This window comes from Octopus bimaculoides, chromosome 6 (genome assembly GCF_046866305.1).
Source record: "Octopus bimaculoides isolate indiv1 chromosome 6, ASM4686630v1, whole genome shotgun sequence".
In the NCBI taxonomy this organism is placed as follows: Eukaryota; Metazoa; Mollusca; class Cephalopoda; order Octopoda; family Octopodidae; genus Octopus; species Octopus bimaculoides.
In genome coordinates, this window is record NC_142933.1 from 1,309,425 (window position 1) to 1,331,719 (window position 22,295).

The 22,295-nt window shown below is 41.1% G+C and overlaps 1 protein-coding gene across 17 annotated transcripts in view; it reads left to right on the plus strand.

Moving 5' to 3' along the window:
• LOC106881599 (pecanex-like protein 1) overlaps nt 1-22,295 on the plus strand; it is a 104,410-nt gene that overhangs the window by 78,049 nt on the left and 4,066 nt on the right. For 11 of the 17 annotated variants that reach the window (XM_089353342.1, XM_089353348.1, XM_089353338.1 and 8 more), the window contains 17 exons: nt 871-976; nt 3,162-3,260; nt 4,360-4,510; nt 5,800-5,935; nt 6,408-6,585; nt 7,560-7,668; nt 10,551-10,680; nt 12,441-12,499; nt 13,316-13,531; nt 14,814-14,873; nt 15,606-15,799; nt 16,309-16,539; nt 17,821-17,927; nt 18,141-18,288; nt 18,555-18,785; nt 20,377-20,651; nt 22,058-22,164. In XM_089353342.1, coding sequence (XP_089209468.1) covers nt 871-976; nt 3,162-3,260; nt 4,360-4,510; nt 5,800-5,935; nt 6,408-6,585; nt 7,560-7,668; nt 10,551-10,680; nt 12,441-12,499; nt 13,316-13,531; nt 14,814-14,873; nt 15,606-15,799; nt 16,309-16,539; nt 17,821-17,927; nt 18,141-18,288; nt 18,555-18,785; nt 20,377-20,651; nt 22,058-22,164 — 2,537 coding nt within the window. The remainder of the gene's footprint in view (nt 1-870; nt 977-3,161; nt 3,261-4,359; nt 4,511-5,799; nt 5,936-6,407; nt 6,586-7,559; nt 7,669-10,550; nt 10,681-12,440; nt 12,500-13,315; nt 13,532-14,813; nt 14,874-15,605; nt 15,800-16,308; nt 16,540-17,820; nt 17,928-18,140; nt 18,289-18,554; nt 18,786-20,376; nt 20,652-22,057; nt 22,165-22,295) is intronic. The other 6 variants (XM_089353343.1, XM_089353350.1, XM_089353340.1 and 3 more) reach the window with 1 other exon arrangement.

Genomic DNA, 22,295 nt, shown 5'->3' on the forward strand with positions numbered 1-22,295 from the left:
ATGATGAGGAGTTGGTGGTAGAGATGTAGAGGAATGACATATTTCTCATTTTCTGATAATGCAATGGAAACCCCCCACCCAAAAAAAAAAAAATTATATTCAGCCAGAACTGATTTAAGCCATCTCAGAAGCAGTATTAGATTAAAATAGCCATCTGTGTCTCATACTTAATGTGAATACGTCTGTGAAAGGTAAATATACTCTGGTATTTGTCCAGAGATAATATATCTTATAAGTGTGCTGTGATTAAAAACAGTATACATCTGTTGCATAAAATGGATTTTTATTCAGCTGGATGGATATTTGAAACACCAATGTTTGTTTATAAACTGTTTTCCTATATTGGTGTTTATTTGGAAAAATAAGGGTGGGTTTTATCTAGTCTTTAAGGAATTGTTTTTTTTTGACAAATTACTTTTTGAATATGTGTGTGTGTGGCAATTTGTATTTCTCTAAAGAAATATGTATGTATGGGTGAGTGCATGTGGTCAGTTGGTGCTCTATTTTCTAGATTTGTGTACTTGTCAGTGGGGACACACACACACACACACACACACACACACACACACAGTTTGGTTAATAAATGTGCATACGCGCACATGTAGTTCCACAAACAAATAAAGGTTTGTAAAATGGTAATGTTTCAGGTATATTTAGTCTTACTTTAAAATGGTCAACACTGGACTGACCGGTTGTCATTATGCTATGGGGTTATGATAAGTGCGGATGTGTTTATGTTTGTGTGTGTGTATATACGTATATACATCTCACACATATTTGCACATGCATGCACACACGCACACACACACACACACATGCTGACAGTGAGATCAACTAAATCTAACAAAAGCTGTTCTGTTCACGTTGCAGTTCTCTTATAAAAGATATGATTTGTGGTAAAAAGTCCAGCCAAACTAAGGAACCAGGAGAGAATGAACTAATTGACCCCTTACCTGACAAACTCAAGAAATGTGTCGTAAGTTTCTTTCTTTCTCTTTTTACGTGTGTGTGTGTCTTCATAATCATCATCGTCATCGTTTAACATCCATTTTCCATGCTGGTATGGGTTGGATGGTTTAACTGAGGTCTGGAGAACCAGATGGCTGCACCAGGCTCCCATCTAATCTGGCAGAGTTTCTACAGCTGGATGCCCTTCCTGACGCCAACCACTCCGAGAGTGTAGAGGGTGCTTTTTATGTGCCACCGGCACAGGAGCCAGTCAGGCAGGCTTGGCATCAATCACTTTTGAATGGTGCTTTTTACGTGCCACTGACACAAGTACCAGTCAAGGGGAACAGTCCACAGCTACAATATTGGTTTTATTTGACTCAACAGGTCTTCTCCAGCATATCATATCACTCGACGCATCTGTGTATTTCTAAATAATAAGTGTACATATGACTATGCACTCAGTTTGTATCGACATAAAAGCCACTCAACTGATTGGCCTAGAGTCACTCACAATCATATTCCAGCCTGTGGCCCACAGACAATGTCCTATCTCCTCTCTCTCTCTCTCTCTCTCTGCTTTTCTTTTTGTTTCCATAATGACCTCTGCTCGTTAGAGCTGGTTAGTCTTCCACTGCCTCTACTCAGCTACTTTTAGTTCCCTTGTCTCTCTCTCTCTTCCTGTCCTCATCCTATTCTTCCCCTCCCCACTTTCCATACCTTTCTTCCTTGAGCTTCACTCTTCCTGAATTCTTTCCCTTACACACATATGGCTTTTCAAGTGTTGTTGTCATGGAAACAGTTTATGTGGAGCATTAATGGTATCAATCTTACTGAATTTGGAGCTTCTGCAAAGGTTGTGCTGCATCTTCCTTGTGATTTAGTAAAAATAACGAAAAAAAATATTAAAAATAGAAGGGGTTTGTAGCTTTTGTGACTTGGCATCCCTCAAGAGAGAGAGAGAGAGACTGAAGCTGTCGAGTGTCTTTAGGGCTGCTGAAGATGTTTGCAGGTCTTCAATCAATGACTTGATTGTTATTGGCTCAAGCCATGCTCCTTCTGCCTTTCACTGCTTGTCTCAGTCTGCCTGGCTTACTGCAGGTTCCATTCTTTACCTATGTTTGAGAAATTAGTTTTAAGTGTTGTGAGTAAATTATATTAGTCACAATATTGTGCCTCTTGTCAGAGGTACACTTAACATTCTTGTCTAGTCTGCCTGACTCGTAGCAGGTTCCACTGCTCTTCCACCATATTTGAATATTTATCTGTGGTCAGAATTGTCCAGCCGTGGCGCAATTTGTCCCAGTTGTGACACTAATTGCCCCAACTGTAACACTATTTGCCTCATCTATGGCACTATTTGCCCATTTGTGGTACTTGCCTCAGCTGTATGTAAATTGTCTATTTATGAAGAGCCTCACCCAACCCCATTCCTACCATAATAATCTAGAATAAATACATTAATAAAAAAAAGTAGGAGTGGCTGTGTGGTAACTAGCTTGCTTATGAACTGCATGGTTCTGGGTTCAGTCCCATTGCATGGCACCTTGGGCAAGTGTCTACTATAGCCTCGGGCCGACTAAAGCCTTGTGAGTGGATTTGGTAGACGGAAACTGAAAGAAGCCCGTCATATGTATGTATGTATATATATGTGTGTGTGTGTGTGTGTGTGTGTGTGTATGTTTGTCCCCCCAACATCGCTTAACAACCGATGCTGGTGTGTTTACGTCCCCGTAACTTAGCGGTTCGGCAAAAGAGACCGATAGAGTAAGTACTAGGCTTACAAAGAATAAGTTCTGGGATCAATTTGCTCGACTAAAGTCGATGCTCCAGCATGGCCGCAGTCAAATGACTGAAACAAGTTGGCTTGTGTGGGTGGCACATAAAATACACCATTTTGAGCGTGGCCATTGCCAGTATCGCCTGACTGGCCTCCGTGCAGGTGACACGTAAAAGCACCTACTACACTCTCTGAGTGGTTGGCGTTAGGAAGGGCATCCAGCTGTAGAAACTCTGCCAAATTTAGATTGGAGTCTGGTGTTGCCATCCGGTTTCACCAGTCCTCAGTCAAATCGTCCAACCCATGCTAGCATGGAAAGCGGACGTTAAACGATGATGATGATGATGATGATGATGAAACATTTTCTGTTAGTATGGACGTTGTTTTTATTGTTGTTATTTGATGTGTTCTTCTTCTTCTTCTTCTTTGTCAGAGTGACCGACTGCAGTCTGATCTACTTGTGTGCATCTTATTTGCGGTCATCATGTTTGCTGTCCACGTCAGCACTGTATTTAACAGTCCTGTGTTACAGGTAAGTGTTTGCTTCACACCTTCACACCACCAGCTCACCACTACCTCTACACCACTTCGTTACATCTAAAGTATGTCTAGGGTAGGTCACTATACTGGAATCTCTCTCTATCTCTCTCTCTCTCTTTCTAGTGTGTATCTTGGGGTAAGGAGATCAACTTGGTGGAGCCCACTCTTCTTTAAGTTGTGTATATGTAGGTTAGCTTGATGGGGTCAATTTCTCTCTCTCTCTCTCTCTCTCTCTCTCTCTCTCCTCTCCTCTCCTCTCCTCTCTCATTCCATGTAGTTCATATCTACAGGGAGATGGTGGTGCCATGGCTCCTCCCTCTGTGACTCTCTTCACTACCTACATAACCACATAACTGTAATAATACAAGGTATGAACCCCCCTCTCTAACATGCACCTCTCCCCACCTTCACAGCACTGTTTTGATGGTGGTGGTGGGGTTGATATATATATATTTATATATATCATCATCATCATCGTTTAACGTCCGCTTTCCATGCTAGCATGGGTTGGACGATTTGACTGAGGACTGGTGAAACCGGATGGCAACACCAGGCTCCAATCTGATTTGGCAGAGTTTCTACAGCTGGATGCCCTTCCTAAAGCCAACCACTCAGAGAGTGTAGTGAGTGCTTTTACGTGTCACCCACATGAAGGCCAGTCAGGCGGTACTGGCAATGGCCACGCTCAAAATGGTGTATTTTATGTACCACCCGCACAAGAGTCAGTCGAGGGGCAGTGGCAACGATCTCGCTTGAAAATCCTTACACATGTCATGGGCACAAGTGCCAGAAAGGCGACGCTGGGCACAGGTGCTATCCCAATTTCGCTTTCGCTTGCCCCAATAAGTCTTCGCAAGCTGAGTTTCGTGTCCAATGAAGGAGACGACGTTGGCACGGGTGCCAGTCGTCGAATTTAGTTCGATTTCACTTGCCTCAATATAGATATATATATATATATAGTATGAACCTCCCTCTTCCTTTCTCCCCATCCTCTTCTCAGTGATAGTAGTGGTATGAGGTCTGAGTCCTTCCCTCACTAATACCTTCTTTCTCCCTCTCTCTCTCTCTCTCTCTCTCTCTCTCTCTCGCAGCCCTACCTCAGTGACGTCCTCTGCTACTTGGCTGCTTCTCTTGGTTTCATCATTCACTACATAATCCCGCAGATGCGGAAAGAGATGCCCTGGCTGTGCTGCTATACCCCTATCCTACCCAGCTATGAAGGAAAACACATGGAGTCAGATGGTAAGACAGTTTTCTCCATTTTCACACATTTACCATTTTTATTCTTTTTCTTTTGTTTATTTTTATTGTTGCTGTTTAGCCCCAGGTCTGCCCTGAGCAAGCAAATGTGATCAAGGGTATTACAGCCATGACCATCCCATCTTTCATTTGGACACAGTATTTGTAAGACAATTCAATGTGTCCTTCATTTTTAAGACAATACGATGTGATTTGAAGGTATTTTGACTGCTATTTCTAACAGGTCATGTCATATTACAGAATCTCTTTTTTTCTTCCCTTTGAGGTTTATGAAGATGTGTTTCAATATATATATATATATATATATATATATATATATATATATATATATATATATATTTTCTTTTTCATACATGATGATATTCTGTGCTTGAGAAGATGAGAAGACCTGCCCAGCAAAGTAAGATCCATATCCATGACCCCCATCCCTCTCTCACAATCCACTTGTGCTCCCCTCCGACGTTTCTCCCCACTCCTCTCAATTGCCCCTCAATTATCACCTACCTACCTGCACACAATATGCCCCTGTTAATTCCCTACCCCACCAAGCTCCCACTCTCCTTTCAAAATCTTGTGAACTCACTCACCCTCTCCCATTCCTGGTCCACTCCACTATAACTTGAGTGTATGCCCCCCCCCCCAACCTCATCTCTGTCACATCTTTCTCTCTTCTTCCTCTTCTGAGGAAGCCCCATTCTCTTCTAATGCTAAACACCTCTCTCCCTCAATACTACTCTCCACTGTCGAGGGGGTCCACTGCTGCTTGGTGCCACGTAAAAAGCACCCAGTACATTCTGTGAAGTGGTTTGCATTAGGAAGGGCAACCAGCCATAGAAACCATGATAAAACACACAGTAGAGTTTGGTGTAGTCTTCTGGTTTGCCAACTCCTGTCAAATTGTCCAACCCATACAAGTATGGGAAATGGACTTTAGATGATGATGATGATGATGATGATGATGATGATACACACACACACAGATTTTAACATCTGTTTCACCATTCCTGGATGTGAGGGCAGGTCTTGTCTTGTGCAGTGTGTTGGCAAGTTCCATGGTCCTTTACCATCTCCTTCATAAAATGCAACTTACCTGTTGCCTTCTTTTTCTCTTCCTTCCCACGTCAACTACCATCATATGTCTGTCTGTCTGTCTCCTCTCTCTCTCTCACAGATCCTGTTCATAACTTCCAGGTCTATAATTACACAACTTGTGCTCCCATTGTAATACCTTGCTGTCCTAACAGCTCCCATTGTGTCTCTCTCTATTGCAGATCCTGCACCAATCATGTGTTTCGAGAAGCTCTATATATGGTTACGCTTTGTGGAACGGAACATTGTCTACCCAGTTGTCTTTCTTTGTGCCTTAACACTGTCTGCACCTCTTTTAGTGAAGAAGTTTGGACTCTAGTAAGTGACGCTTGTTGTTGTTGTTGTGGTTTTTATGATGTAAAATGTGTTGCAGCTGAAGACCAGGTACTCGGTTGCCAGAGTTGGTGATGGAAATGGGTTGGAGGTGTTGAGTGGTGCCTCAAATTAAGTCCCTGTCCAATCTAGGTTAGAATGGGAAAATAGATGTAAAAATGAACAAATAAATGGCATTAAGAAGGGCATCGTTATTGTTAAGGAGAGGCATCCAGTGATAAGAAACCATGCCAAAGCAGACACTGGAGCACCTTGGACCGATCAGTACCTGTCAAACTGTCCATGATTCATGTTGGCATGAGACATGGATGTTAAATGATGATGATAATGGATATTTGTCTGCTGTGTTTGCATGAGTTGTATGTTGTTTTATTTCATTCTGTTCTTCTGTTAGGTGCAGCAGCATTGATGTGCATCCAAGCAGTGCCTTAATATGTCATGTTTTCTGTATTTCCAGTTTTGGTTCTGTGATTGTGGTGGTGTGTGGCCTGAAACTGCTAAGATTTGCTTTCTCCGACACACTCAAACAGCATATGATCTTGGCATTCACCGTTCTCTTCTTCAAATATGACTACAAGGCAGCCTCAGAGACATTCCTTTTGGACTACTTCGTCATATCAATCCTGTTTTGTAAGGTAGGTGCCCCCCCTCCTCTCTCTCTTTCTAATTGTTTAGTAATTGTGAAACGGCATTATTGGTTTTTTTTAAAAATTGCTGTCCTGATAGAAATGCTTAATCAGTGAACTACTGAGTTCTGTTGCGTGTGTGTGTGTGTGTGTACGCATATGTGTGTATATATATATATATATATGTGTGTGTGTGTGTGTGTGTGTGTGTGTAGGCAGACAGTTCACTTCAGAACCATGTAGTCAGGGTTCAGTCCCACTGTGTGGATGCTGTTGGCTGATGTCTTCTACTACAGCTGCGAGTTGACCCAAATACCTTGTGAGTGAAAATGAAATAGGGCAGTGGAAACTGGAAAGAAGCCCATTGTTTCTATGTATGTATGTATGCGTGTGTATGCAAGAATCTTGATATTTTGCTCATCACCATTTGAGTGAAGTTGTGGCAATGTTGACATTTCTTGTTCACATTGGGATCAATCAATCTATGCTTTCAAAGTCATGTGGAATATATAAAATCTCTCACCTGTTTTGCAGGTGAGGGTTGCCTACAGCAGTGCACCTCAAAGTGGTGGTCCGCAGACTGGCACTGGTCTGCGAGCCATCAGCTGCCGGTACGCGGCGAATTTCCAGAAAAGAAAGAAACATTATAAAATGCTTATGAAATAGTGTATTATTTGTTTACAAAATAAATATAAAATAAAAAAAAAATTGTCAACTTTCATTATATTCATTATATATATTGTTTCCGGTATAAATTAATATTTGTAAGAAATATTACCGCCCTGGCACATTGGGGAAAAAAAATGCTGATACGCCACATTGGATTGTTTGAGAAGCACTGTCCTACAGGAAGGGTTTGATATCCTAACTGAAAGTGAATTTCTGTCTAAGTCTTGCTTGCATGGGAAAAAGACGATAAACAAACAGAAGGACAAATATTATTGTTAATTATTATTAACAATGTTTTCTCTTGTTATTTCCAGTTCTGTGATCTGCTGCTGAAAGTGAAGTTCATTATAACCTACATTGCCCCATGGCAAATCACCTGGGGTTCGGCATTCCATGCATTCGCTCAGCCATTCAGTGTACCACGTATCCTTTTTACTGTGCAGCATCTGTTGCATTGGCACCATTGCTACATTCAACCATTTTATAGTCACCTTACACTAACAAAACTACAGCATCAGCCATTGTTATATTCACCTTGCATCAGCCACTTTGGACCTGGGCCCTTGAGTCTAACTTTACCCCCTACTTGGGCTCCTGAGCATAAAAATAGTTGCATAGGCGCAGCGTGGCTTTGTGGTAAGAAGCTTCCTTCCCAACCACATGGTTCCAGGTTCAGTTCCACTGCGTGGCACCTTGGGTATGTGTCTTCTACTATAGCCTTGGGCTGACCAAAGCCTGAGGCTATAGTAGAAGCCTGTTATATATATATATATATATATATATATATTTATTTATTTATTTGTGTGTTTGTACCCCCACCATTGCTTGACAACCTATGTTGGTGTGTTTACATCCCTCTAACTTAGCAGTTTGGCGAAATAGAATAAGTATTAGGCTTACAAAGAATAAGTCCCAGGATCCATTTGTTCGACTAAAGGTGGTGTTCCAGCATGGCCACAGTCAAATGACTGAAACAAGTAAGTGAATAAATAAATGCAGCTCAAGAGTAACGACTGCAGGCAAAATAATGGATAGAATAACAAAATATTCAGGAGAATAACAACAATAGGACCATCTCTCACTACTACTGTATTTATTAAGCAAACTAATTGACAGAATTGCAAAAAAAAAGAAAAATGCTGGAGAATAATTTTTAAGCCTTTCTCTCAACTACTGTATTTGTTCACCTGAATTGCTACTTTCTTCATTGCTTTCACTCGTTTGATTGTTTGAATCTCTCTCATTGTCAGTGTAAGTGTAAACTCTTTATCTGAAGAATAAATATTGACAAATATTTTCCCCAAATCCAAAGAGTCTAGGATTTGCTCATTTACAAGATGAAGTGCTGGCCTCACCACATGTTTATTACATTACAAAATCGGCATTTTTACAATTAAAAGCATAAATGAACGACAGTTATGAGAGACACCATTAACAGTGAGTCCATTGCACCAACAACCCCCTTGAACACCTTTTTGAGCTCCATGTGTCTAACACGTGTGGGCAAGTTTACAAAGTCAGAAAACAGCATGGCTCCCATGACTTTCAGAAACATTTTTTCACACTCCGAGTTGCTGAAGCATGGAACAAACTAACTGCATCAGTTGTTAGTTGCCGAGACATTGCATCCTTTAAAACCTCCATGCTTCCTGAAATTCATCAACACTACACCTGATATCCCCCCCCCCCCACTACTCCATACGCAAGCACACCTGTATATCATGACTCAATCACTGTTCACTTTCCTTTCTTTTGTACATAGTTCTATGTACTGTACATGCACCTTTGATGAGTTGTAGTGCACCTGAGCACTATATACAATAATTTCATTCATCATCATTATCGTTTAACATCTGCTTTCCATGCTGGCATGGGTTGGACAGTTTTGACTGAGGACTGGTAAGCCAGGAGGCTGCACCAGGCTCCAATCTGATTTGGCAGAGTTTCTACAGCTGGATGCCCTTCCTAACGCCAACCACTCTGAGAGTGTAGTGAATGTGTCACCGGCATAGGAGCCAGTCGGGTGGCACTGGCATCAACCATGTTCGTATGGTGCTTTTTACGTGCCACTGGCACGGATGCCAGTTCAGTGGGTCTGGCATCAGCCTTGACAATGACTTCACTTGATTCAACAGGTCCTTGCAATCACAGTTTATTGCCCAATGATTGAAGAGTACTCTTAAATGGGCTGGTTATGCTGCACTGGCATTGGCCACAGTTACGGTCTCACTTGGCTTGCTGGGTTTTCTCAAGCACATCATATCACCTGACGCTTCAAGGGTACTTTTTAATAGGCCAGTTATGTAACACTGGCGTTGGCCACAGCTGCAATCTCACTTTACTTCCCGGGTCTTCTCAAGCACAGCATATCTCCAAAGGTCTCAGTCGCTTGTCATTGCCTCTGTGAGGCCCAATGTTCAAAGGTTGTGCTTCACCACCTCATCCCAGGTCTTCCTGTGTCTACCTCTTCCATAGGTTCCTTCCACAGTTAGGGTGTAACACTTCCTCACACAGCTGTCCTCATCCGTATGTAACACATGACCATACCAGCCCAGTCGTCTCTCCCTTGCACACCACATCTGATGCTTCTTATGTCCAACTTTTCTCTCAGGGCACTTACACTCTGTCGTATATGCGCACTGACAATTCACATCCAGCGGAGCATACTAGCTTCATTTCTTTCAATCCTACACCTGTCCTCAGCAGTCATGACCCATGTTTCACTGCCATGTAGCATGGCTGTTGGCACACATGCCTCATACAGTCTACCTTTCACTCTGAGCAAGAGGCCTTTTGTTGCCAACAGAGGTAGGAGCTCTCTGAACTTTGCCCAGGCTATTCTTATTCTAGCAGCTATGCTCTCAGAGCATCCACACGCTACTCACTTGGTCATCTAGGTATTATTATTATTATAAACACACTTGACTACAAAACTGTAATGTTATCCGTTGTCTATTTTTTGTATTTTAACTTCTTTTTTTTTTACATGTGTTGTTGATTTACCACTTAAGTGGGAATTTGATTGAAACTATTCTTGCTGTGACTAGAACATGGCTTGACAGGGTTAAGAATACTCTAATGTAAACTCCTGTTATAGTCACCAAACATGAATCTCTGTAGAATCAACCAATGTTATTTACAGTCACCATCAACAGCAAAAACATGCAACTGTAGAGTACTGTTTCTGTAGGTCTTGTCCAACCCATGCCAGCATGGAAAATCTAGGCAAAGCAATGATGTATATGTATGTGGGTAATTGTACTATGATTGTCTTGGTTATATTTTCCTGACAGAAATCTTTTCAGATTCTGCCATGCTGTTTGTCCAGGCAGCCATATCTGCCATCTTCTCAACACCTCTCAATCCATTCCTTGGGAGTGCCATATTCATCACATCTTACATACGACCTGTCAAGTTTTGGGAACGAGATTACAAGTAAGTAGCAGTGGTGGTGGTGGTGGAGGAGGAGGAGGAGGAGGAAGAAGCTGTGTGGTTGGAGGGAGTGAGGCAGGGAGAGCGAATATTGTGGAGAGAGTGTGTGGAGCAGAAGTGAAAGTAACTGATATGAGAGAGAGAGAGAGAGAGAGAGAATGGGGAAAAGGAAGAGTATGATGAAGAGATTGGGGTGGTGAAGAGAGAGAGAGAGAGAAAGAGAGAATAAGATGTAAGAAAGTGTGTGTGTGCATATATATATATTAATGACTTATAAATATATACCGTAAAAGCCCATGTAATTTACGCAGGTGATTTACAGGATAAAACTTATTAAAAAAAAGCTTCTACTAATGTAAAATTTGCACCTAAAAGTTTTAAGAATTGCCAATATAGCCAGGGGAAAATGGTTTTCAATTTAGTTGTATTTAGCATAATTTCATTTACTTCTGATTAGATTTTATTAACTTTTCATTAAATACAAATAATTTCTGTTTACCAGGTATCACATTGAAAGCTATTAAGTCACAGTCTGTTTGTGTTGTTTATATTAAAGCTTATTTTACGTTTCTTGCCCACAAGAGATTATGTCCGGTCTTTAGCATACTGCTGGAAAAGTTGTTGATAAGAATTACCAACAAAAACAAAGCTGATAAATATGCACAGGTGTTGCAAATTAAGTTTAATTACCAATAAACATCAGCTTGGATGACACTTTACTCAACTGACAGAGGAAGGTGACTGATCAAGTTGATTATGTGAACAGAATTCTTTTCTGCCTATTCTTGTCGAAACCTTTAATATGGAGTATCAAAATCTTAATCCCTTTCACATTTATAAAATGTCAAGCAAACTTTCAAATTTGTCATTACCATTATTGTCAGCATGGGCAGAACTTATGAATCGTGAAGGAAGAATTAAATATGTGCTCCATTGTGATAGGCAGAAACTTCAAGCAGTGTAAAATATGGCCCGGACCGTGTTTACCAGCAAGAATGTTAGACTTCAGAAACTAGTTAACCATTTAGTGGTTTTAGTAAATTTATACAGAAAAAGTAAGCATTATACTGTCCAGCATAAATAAAAGTCAACTTCATTACGCGTAATCTAAGCCATTATTTTTTCTGTAAAAACTTATTCTGACATTAAATGAATCAACTTCTGGTATGAATTTTTACATTTTGTACGTCTTTTTTCAACAACAAAAAATTTCAAAACAAATTCTCGAAACAATCTTCTGATGTAATTTACGCACCCCTAAAGTTTATTTTTACTTTTGTGTAAAACAGTGCGTAAATTACATGGGTTTTTACAGTATATGCGTGTATATGCGAGGGAATAAGTTTGAGGTGAGTTGTGAATTGAAAGGTGGCAGAGAATGTTTCTATTCATCAACTCTGTGCTTTTTTATGTTTCTTTACAATTCTCAAAGAAATATCAAAACAACTTGTCACCCAACAAAAATTTGATTCTGTACACTTTTTTTTAAAATTCCAAATATCTTTACTCTAGTTCACTTCTATTAGATAAGACTCTCCACTCTACATTATTAAACTAGACTCTCCAATCCATTTAACCAGGACTCCCTGCTCTGCTATATTAACCAAGGTTCTTCATTCTGTCATGTTAGACATGACTTTTCATTCCATCTTTTTCAGACAAGACTCTCCCACTTCATTCTGTAAAAACAAAACTTTAATATAACCCATGCCCAAACTGCTCCAAGACGCTCATCTAATGCCAGCCATTCTTCTCTATTTCAGCACCAAAAGAGTTGATCATAGCAATACGTGTTTAGCATCTCAACTGGAGCGCAATCCAGGTCAGTTCTATGTTCTACTTGATACTTGTGATGATGATGATGATGATGATGATGATGATATTATTATTATTATTGCTGCTGCTACTAATACTACTACTCGTGACTGTTAGAGTTCCCTCCCTTGCACCCTTACCCCTTTGTCCATACAAGCAACCTTAACTAAACATCAGAGACACTTTGTCTGATGCTCTACCGATTCCGGTAAGCTATTGCCCTGATTTCCTTTGTGTAGTCAAATCATTTGATTCATAAAGATGATTAAATATGAATCTGTGATGTTGATGCTGTTCTCATGCACAGTGGCATCATTAGGGAAAGGAAACGACTACAATTGCTTCTTACCTCTTTACTCTCGACAGTATTGGGTACCTTAATAGTGTTGTTGTTTTGCCCCAAGTCAGCCCTCATTCAACTCTTGCACACGACATTAGTAATGTACTTGACTATGTTTGGCCTGTGAAACCATGCCATACTGCCTACCTATGGGCTCCCTTGTTTTTCCTGCAACTGTTGAAGGGAGACAGTGCTAAACAGTGTCAAAATCCATCCTTCATGGAAGGTGGAGAGTTTAAGGGCCACAGTCCCAATCCCTTTCTCTGCATACTGGGTATGATTTAGAGTAAATCTGGCTGTTGTTTCTAACAGTTCGAATGACCACATATAAGGTCCCTTGATAGTTGTTACTACTGCTGTTGTTGTTGTTGTTATTATTGCTGCTGTTGTTTTCCTATCACTTCACCATCTCTATCTAATTCCTTTCTCTTTCTTTCTCTCTCCCCCCAACTCCCATTTTCTCCACCTCTCACTTCGGCCCAGGTGCAGATGACAACAACTTGAATTCCATTTTCTACGAGCACTTGACCCGCTCACTGCAGCACAGCCTCTGTGGTGATGTGATGATGGGTCGGTGGGGGAACTATTGCCAAGGAGACTGTTTCATCATGGCATCCGACTATCTCAATGCTTTGGTACACATCATTGAAACTGGCAATGGACTGGTGACCTTTCAACTGAGAGGACTTGAATTCCGAGGTGAGTGTCACTTTACTATTGTCTTTAGTTGTTTATGTTGTTGTGATTGTTGTAGAGATTCAAGAGCCTCATACAGCCATTGGGTTATGGCAAACTGCGTTGTTTAAGAACTATGGGGCCTTAAACCAATTCTTGCTGAGAAACTCTCTATTTAGACATTAGTCTTCATCATCATCTGACGTCCATGTTCCAACCACAACTATTCCGATTTTTTTTTTGTCTAGGGTGCAGCTTCTGGCTCACCAGTCCTTGGTCAAACCGTCCAACCCATGCCAGCATGGAAAGCAGACATTAAATGACGATGATGATGATGATGACAATTCATTTACAACCACAACATCCGATGTATCTTTGTTACCCATTGTTAAGATGGAACAATGTGCTTTGGAAGAAATTTGGCTGCTATTTCTATTAGAGTTAGAGAAGGCATAGATGCTGTGGTGTGTGTAAAACCCTAGATATATATTTATATGTGTCCCCTGACAGAAGAGGTCAGTCATATACTAATGTGTCCACACTTGGACCTGCATCTGTCCTCTGTTCTGTGTGTGTGTTTATGTACATGTTCATACTCTGATGAAGCTGTATCATCTAAATTTTGGGTGTACAAATCTCGTAGCATAAACAGCTGTATGCCAATGTATGTTATTATGAACTCCTGTTTTTTTTTTGTCATTTCATTTATTTATCAATGTGTGTGTGTTGTGCATGAGCCTGTGTGTGTGCGTGTGTATGTCTCAGTGCATGAGCCTCTGTGTGTTGTGTGTGGGCCTCTGTGTGTTGTGTATTGTGCGTGAGCCTGTGTGTGTTGTGCGTGAGCCTGTGTGTGTGTGTGTGTGTTGTGCGTGGGCCTGTGTGTGTATTATGTATGAGCCTCTGTGTGTGTGTGTGTGTGTGTGTGTCTGATGTGCATGAGCCTCTGTGTGTGTTGTGCATGAGCCTGTGTGTTGTGCATGGGCCTCTGTGTGTGTTGTGCATGAGCCTGTGTGTGTTGTGCGTGGGCCTGTGTGTGTGTAATGCCTTGCAACCATGCACTGACATAATCTCAAATATGTCCTTAAATTTATCTTCTGGAACAAAATGCATCATTATTGCTCCCTCCATCTCACCCTTTTCTTCGTCTTTGTACCCACATACAGACCCTTCGTAGGGTTTTGCGGGTAGTGTCAGGTTGGGTGTAGGTTGGAATCAACACCAAAATCTAGTAGTTGTAATTATGCTTTTTATTTACTCCCCTCCAGGGACCCATTGTAATTACTGTGTTCTATTTATTCCCCTCCAGGGACCTACTGCCAACAGAGAGAAGTGGAAGCTATCACAGAAGAAGTCAACAACGATGAAGGTAAAATTGTGTTTGTAGTTTCTTATATTGTCAAAATGTGTCACCATATACTGTCTGGGTCCTTATGGCACACTGCGACACCTCACTGTGTCTAGATCACTGCTGTGTGTATACAGCATGCTGTGACACCACTCTGTCTAAGTTACTGCTGTATGCGTGTGACACACTGTGTATTGAATCACAACTGTGTGTAAATGGCACATTGTGACTCTCCACACTTTGTATCACTACTCTATGCATAGTACACAGTGGCACTACTATGTATGGCACATAGTAACAACTCTTTGCCAGAGTCACAATTATGTTGTGCATACAGCACACAGTGCCAGCAATGTGTCAGTGACGCAGTGATATCTTTGAGCTTATGGCACTTAGTGACATGTGAGTCACTCACCTGCTTTGTATGTGGCACAACATGTATTTGAACCATTTCTGTATGTAACACCATCACACTTCACTACCACCACCACCACCACCTACACTGCATATCAAACCACATGATGCAGTCACTACTACCACACTGCACTTCCACACCACAACATCTTTGACAACACAGCCACCACCACCACTACCACCACCACCATCCAGCCTCACACAACACAAGTCACTAATCATCACACATTCTACTCCACCACCATTACTACTACTACTACTACTACTACCACCACCACCACCACCACCACCACCATTACTACTACTACATCACTGTCATGTCATTGTTCTGTTCTGTAGGTTTCTGTTGCTGTGAACTCGGTCATCTCCCTCACCTTTTGTCCCTCAATGCAGCGTTTAACCAACGTTGGTTGGCCTGGGAGGTGATGGTCACTAACTACATCTTAGAAGGATACAGTATCAGTGACAACAGTGCGGCCACCATGCTGCAGGTGTTTGACCTACGGAAACTACTAATCAACTATTACATCAAGGTAAGTGTTGCAGTATATATGGGGGTCACATTATTAACTATTGTTGTGGCACGGGTTATAGCGTAGTGGTGACTGGGTTGCGGTAGTGTAGCAGTCACTAGGGTATAGTAGTTGTAAGTGTGGTAGTATGGCAGTTACTTTATTGATTATTGTAGTGGCATGGGTTGTAGTATACCAGTCATTCACTGTAGTAATGGGTGTTGTAGTGTAATGGCCACTGGGCTGTTGTTGTAGTGGTTGTTGTATAGTAGTCACTACTATACTGTTGTAGTGGTCAGTGTCATAGTACAGTGTTTACTGAGTAGTATTTGTGCTTTATTATGGGGTTGCATTACTGTGGCCCTTACAAGTTGAGCAAATGTGACCCTTTATATCCATGTTCCCTGACAACCCCTACATCTGCTATCCCCTCCCTGCAGGACTCCTCTTTGTAGCTGTGCCCTTTAAACCCCCTCCCATAGTCCTTGACTTCATACACTAACCAGCGCCATCTATGTTTTCTATTTCAGAGTATCATATACTACACAGTACGTTCCCCTTGTCTCGACCAGTGGAGCCAGAATGAAGAGCTACGCGTGGCCCTTGCGCCACTCCAGTGTAACGACTACGTTGACCTTGACCCCACCTTCAATGCTCATGTTGATGATGATTATGATAGCCGGCTATTAGGAATCACAAGAAACAGTTTCTGTAATGTCTACTTCAGTTGGATACAGTTCTGTGCTGCACGCAGGGAGAAGGTAACCTCCCCCCCCCGTCTTTGTTTCTCTGTCTCTCACTGTATCATCCCTTTCTATGAAGATGTATGTATGTTTATAGTGTGTTGATTCCCTGGATGCAGAAGTGCAATGACACTATTTGGCGCTTTGTAGGAGACAATAATACTGTTATGCTTTCAATAAAACTTGTCTGACATATGCAAATATGGAAAGATGGACTTTAAAACAATGATGATATGTGTGTATATATGTGTGTGTGTGTGTGTATATACTCTTTTAACTCTTTTATTTGTTCTATCGGTCTCTTATGCTGAACCGCTAAGTTACGGGGACGTAAACACAGCATCGGTTGTCAAGCGATGTTGGGGGAGACAAACACAAACACACAAACATACACACACACACATACATATATATATATATATATATATATATATATATATATATATACATATACATATATACATATATACGATGGGCTTCTTTCAGTTTCCGTCTACCAAATCTACTCACAAGGCTTTGGTCAGCCCAAGGCTATAGTTGAAAGACATTTGCCCAAGGTGCCACGCAGTGGGACTGAACCTGGAACCATGTGGTTCGTAAGCAAGCTACTTACCATACAGCCACTCCAATGCTTTTATCCTACTTAATATGAATGTATTATTAGAATGCTGTATGTCGTTGTATTTGCGTTGTGAGACCCTCTCATAGAGACCTACAGTGCTATTCTGTATTAATGCTGCTTCTGTCACTAGTATTTATCTTTTAATAAGCCAGCTGACTATTTGTGACATCAATGACTGAACAGTTACTGTTATTCTATATATCAGCAGTGAGATTTGGCTGGCACGAGGTGAGTGGATGCCTGTCACTGAAGACGTGCGTGTATGATGAAATTACATGATTTGGCTGTTCTGGCACCCATGCCAAATGGTTGTCATCTGCTAGCAATATTTGTCATTGCTCTTTGTACTTTTCTATGAGAGGATCTCGCAAGGTGAATCCTGCTGTATATGGCATTCTAATATGGAGGGTACAAAGATTGTCATTTGCTATTAACACTGCTTCCTTTGCTAAGAGTTTTATACATACATATCTGTGTTAAATGTACACACAGCTATACAACACAACGTGTTAAAGCCGTTTTCTTTGCTAAAGCAGTGGGGATTATTCTTGTGTATATTCTGTGTAATGATTGTGTTATGTTGTGTATCTAGATAATATGGAGTTGGATTGTTGTTGTTGTAGTAATAATGATGATGATGATGATGATGATGATGATGATAATTGATGTTGTTTCAGTCTGTGGAAAGTGGTAAAGACTCCTTCCTTGTATCGTTGTGTTATGGACTCAGTTTGCTGGGACGTCGAGCCCTGTGTACAGCGTCACACAACGGGGCATCAGTGGGGTGAGTGTTGACCCTTCCTTACTACTGCCACCACCACCACCACCCGTTTTTCACCTCAGCTTCTCCTCTAACCTGCCTCATCTCTCATCCTCCTACTTGTCCTGCTCCTCACAGTCTTCCTTCTCATCTCCCTTACTCTTCCTTCTCCTCCCCTCCTCCCTCCTTCTCCATCACCTGTTTATCTAATCTGTTTCCGCTTCTCTCTTTTTCCAGAGTTGATTATTTCCTCTTCCGTCTTCACGCCCTCTTTAAAGGAGACTTCCGTGTGACATCATCACGTGATGAATGGGTTGTAAAGGATGTGGAGCTTCTCCGTAGAGTTGTGGCCCCTGCACTGCGCATGTCCCTTAAACTACATCAAGTAAGTACCTACGATTATTTCTGTGTCAACATGTATCTGTCTGTGTGTCACACCTGTTCATACCGATCAAAGCATTAAGAGTTCAGATTCCCTTGATTCAACACTTTACCTATCTTTATTCTACCTTGATGTGTAATATTACTAGCATTGTTTTATGTTCCTTAGACAAGAAACACCACTCTCCTGTTATGTACAATGTTACCCACAATTTTCTGCATCAGTATCTCAGTTGCTTTGGTGACGAAGACCAACTTTCTGTCTTTCAGGATCATTTTGCCTCATCCGATGAATATGATGATCTGCAAGTTTTATACAATGCTATCAGTAATTATGAAAAAAATATGGTCATCTCTCATGAAGCCGACCCAGCATGGCGCAATGCTGTCCTCTCCAACACAAACTCTTTGCTTGCTCTACGACATGTCTTTGACGAAGAATTAGATGAATACAAAATTATAATGTTGAATAAAAGATATCTGTCGTTCCGGATTGTCAAAGTAAGTGTGACTCTTATTCCTTCCTTAGCGTCTGCTGAAGCTGTTATTGGTCGGCTCCAATGGCCAAACTGCAAGTACCTGCTTCTAGTATAGTTACTATCTTGGCTTTATGATGTCTACATATCCATACCCCCAGGCCCTCCCTCCCTCGCTCCAGAAGCTTTTGTCAAACAGGAATATACCATCATCACCAACTTCTACTGCAACCGCTAATGACATCTGTGACTTTATTTATTGTTTTTACATCTGCTTTTCCATGATGGCATGTGTTGGATGGGACTTTTTGATCCGGTGTTTTGCAGCTAATTGCCTTACCCGAGGCCAACCTTTTCAGTGATGTCTTACACGGCAGAAGGATATAGTGTGGTTACTTTAAAAACTGGGAAACAGATGGTACAAGAACAGCATGGCTGTGTGGTTAAGAAGGTTGCTTCCCAACCACATGGTTTTGGGTTCAGTTCCATTGTGTTGCCCCTTGGGCAAATGTCTTCTACTATATTATAGCCATGGGCTGTGTGTATTTTCAACTATATATTTATCATCATCATCATCATCATCGTTTAACGTCCGCTTTCCATGCTAGCATGGGTTGGACGATTTGACTGAGGACTGGTGAAACCGGATGGCAACACCAGGCTCCAGTCTGATTTGGCAGAGTTTCTACAGCTGGATGCCCTTCCTAACGCCAACCTAATATATATATATATATATATATATATATATATATATATAGAGAGAGAGAGAGAGAGAGACGGAGAGTATGGCTTAGTGGTTAGGGTGTTGCACTCACGATGCGAGATCGTGGTTTCGATTCCCAGACTGGGTGTTGTGTTGTGTTCTTGAACAAGGCACTTCATTTCACGTTGCTCTGTGATCGTTTCATCATCTGACATATGTCACATAGTGCACCTGTACAGGTAATATCGATTTGATGGAGAGAGTGAGCTTATGTGAACACAAACATTTGATCACTATAAACGAATCAATGTATGCATGTATGTATACATGTGTGTATGTGTACTTGTGTATGTGTCTCCATGTTACAAGATGGTTGTCACCACCATCATACAAGTGGTTGCATGTGTTTCTGGTTCATCATGAAAACACATCCAGCCACAGGGAAATATTTGTTTGGAAACAGTTGAAGGTTGGTAAATAGGAAGCTCCATCTGCCTGTAGAAAATTGCTCAACGAATTCTGGTTGAGCCAAGCCTTGCAAAATCCCTTTCAACATAACACATTATGTTAATAACCATGGCTGTGCTGTAGCTTGACCTGATTATCATTTAATGACTGACGTGTTGTTATTGGCTACAGTTTGTTAATACAGTCTAACTCTGTTGTACTTATTTACATTATTTACATTTGATGGATATTTGTCCTCATCTTGTTTGTTGTTAACACAATATTTTGGCTGATATACCCTCCAGCCTTCATCAGGTGTCTTGGGGAAATTTCGAACCTGGGTTCTCATTCCTAAGGTATTAACAACAAACAAGATGAGGATAAATATCCATCAAATGTAAATAACATACATAATCCGTTGTCTCTTAAATATAGAACTGTATTATCTGTTGTTTTTGTTGTTTAGGTGAATAGGGAATGTGTGCGAGGGTTGTGGGCTGGACAACAACAAGAACTGATTTTCCTCCGCAATCGAAACCCTGAACGAGGCAGCATACAGAATGCGAAGCAGGCTCTTCGCAACATGATCAACTCCTCCTGTGACCAGCCCATTGGATACCCGATCTATGTGTCTCCACTCACCACATCGTATTCCTCAACACATGAGCAGCTGGCCACCATCATAGGAGGAGAGTTCTTGCTTTCAAATGTCAAAAGTTTCTTTAAAAACTTATGGTTCAGGTAAGACCTTTTATTTTTTTCTCCTCTGTCTCTTTTGTAGTTATTTAGCCCCAGGTTAGCCTTGATTAAGCAGACTTGTGATCAAAAACTTTCTAGTTGTGATCAACTGGCAACAACCACGCTCGAATGTTGTTTTTCACGGGCCACCGGCACATATGCCAGTAAGGCGACGCTGGCAACGATCATGCTCAAATGATGCTTTTCACATGTATCTAGATTTACAATACCCAGTGTGTCCTTCCTTTTGAGAAACAGTAGGGTTTGATATAAGGGATAAATGGGTGTTATTTCTAAATAGTCAAACAACCATCTAGAAGCTTTTTTCAGTTATTTGAAATATTGGGTTGGCAATTAAGTTCCCACCGTTTTTAAAAATTTAAATTTTTAAAAAAGTTTAATAAAAAAGAATTAAGATATGATTATAATATATTATAATAATATTATAATAAATAGTATTATACAGGTACAACACAGACTTTCTAAATGCTGATGGTCTGGAGTGTCTTACAGTCTGCTTTAATTTATGAACAGGAACTTCAAATTCGTGTGACAACCAGACTGGTTTACTGGTATCGTTTATACTAATGTACAGGTGTCGGTATTTCCTTTAATTATTTAAGTAAATTTTATATTTGTGTAAATGTACAGTATGTTGACGAAGGTAACCACCCCTGTACATTTACTACACGGTTTGTGATTGCTTTTACACAGAGTGTGTTAGGTAGGAGTAGGGGTGTCGACAGGAATAATGGTATATCGCTGGATGTCTGAGATTGCAGACATTTTATTGGCTTTTTGTGGATGGGGAGAGCCAATAGCCTCTTCAGACTTTATAAAACTGAAGAAATAGAAGAGGGGAGTCAAATATTAAATTAAATGGGGAGTCAGATATTTATCAGAACAGTGACAACTTTGGACATGTTTCAGTCTTATGAGACCTTAACAGTCAAACAAACTTCCAGATGTTAAAATCACTGAAGAAAATATCAATGTCTCATGAGTGTAAGTTCTTGTATGCTGTTGGGGCTGGAGTTGGCAAGGGTTGAGGAAGACTGGTTGGGCTGTGTCTGTTGAAGAGGATTTTGTAAAGCAATGATACGAAGAGGAGTGATTGTAACTAGAAGTAGAGGCTGTTATGCCTGGCTCTAGAGCTAAGTTACTGACTAATCTTTTCTACTCTAGGCACAAGGCCCGAAATTTGTGGGGAGGGGGCCAGTCAATTAGATTGACCCCAGTATGCAACTGAATGAAAGGCAAAGTTGACCTCAGTGGAATTTGAACTCAGAACGTAAAGACTGACGAAATACCAATAAGCATTTTGCCCGGTGTGCTAACGATTCTGCCTAATTAATGTCATCATTGTGATGATGCTATTTATGGTTTCCATTTGTTTTTGCTATTTACAGAATGCGTCGGCACTGTGGTGCCAGCTGCGCAGGAAGAAGTTCTGGTTTTCAAGAAGAAGCGACCTGCACCAGCGCCTGCACTCATGCTGCTGCAGCTGTGCAACTTGGTATGGTTCGTTAAGACACCTGTCTTTGTGCATGCGTGTGCGTGTGCGTGTGTGCGTGTGTGTGTGTGTGTGGATCATGATGTTACCCTATGAAAGTTTAATCACCACTACACCCTCACCTGCTCGCTCCT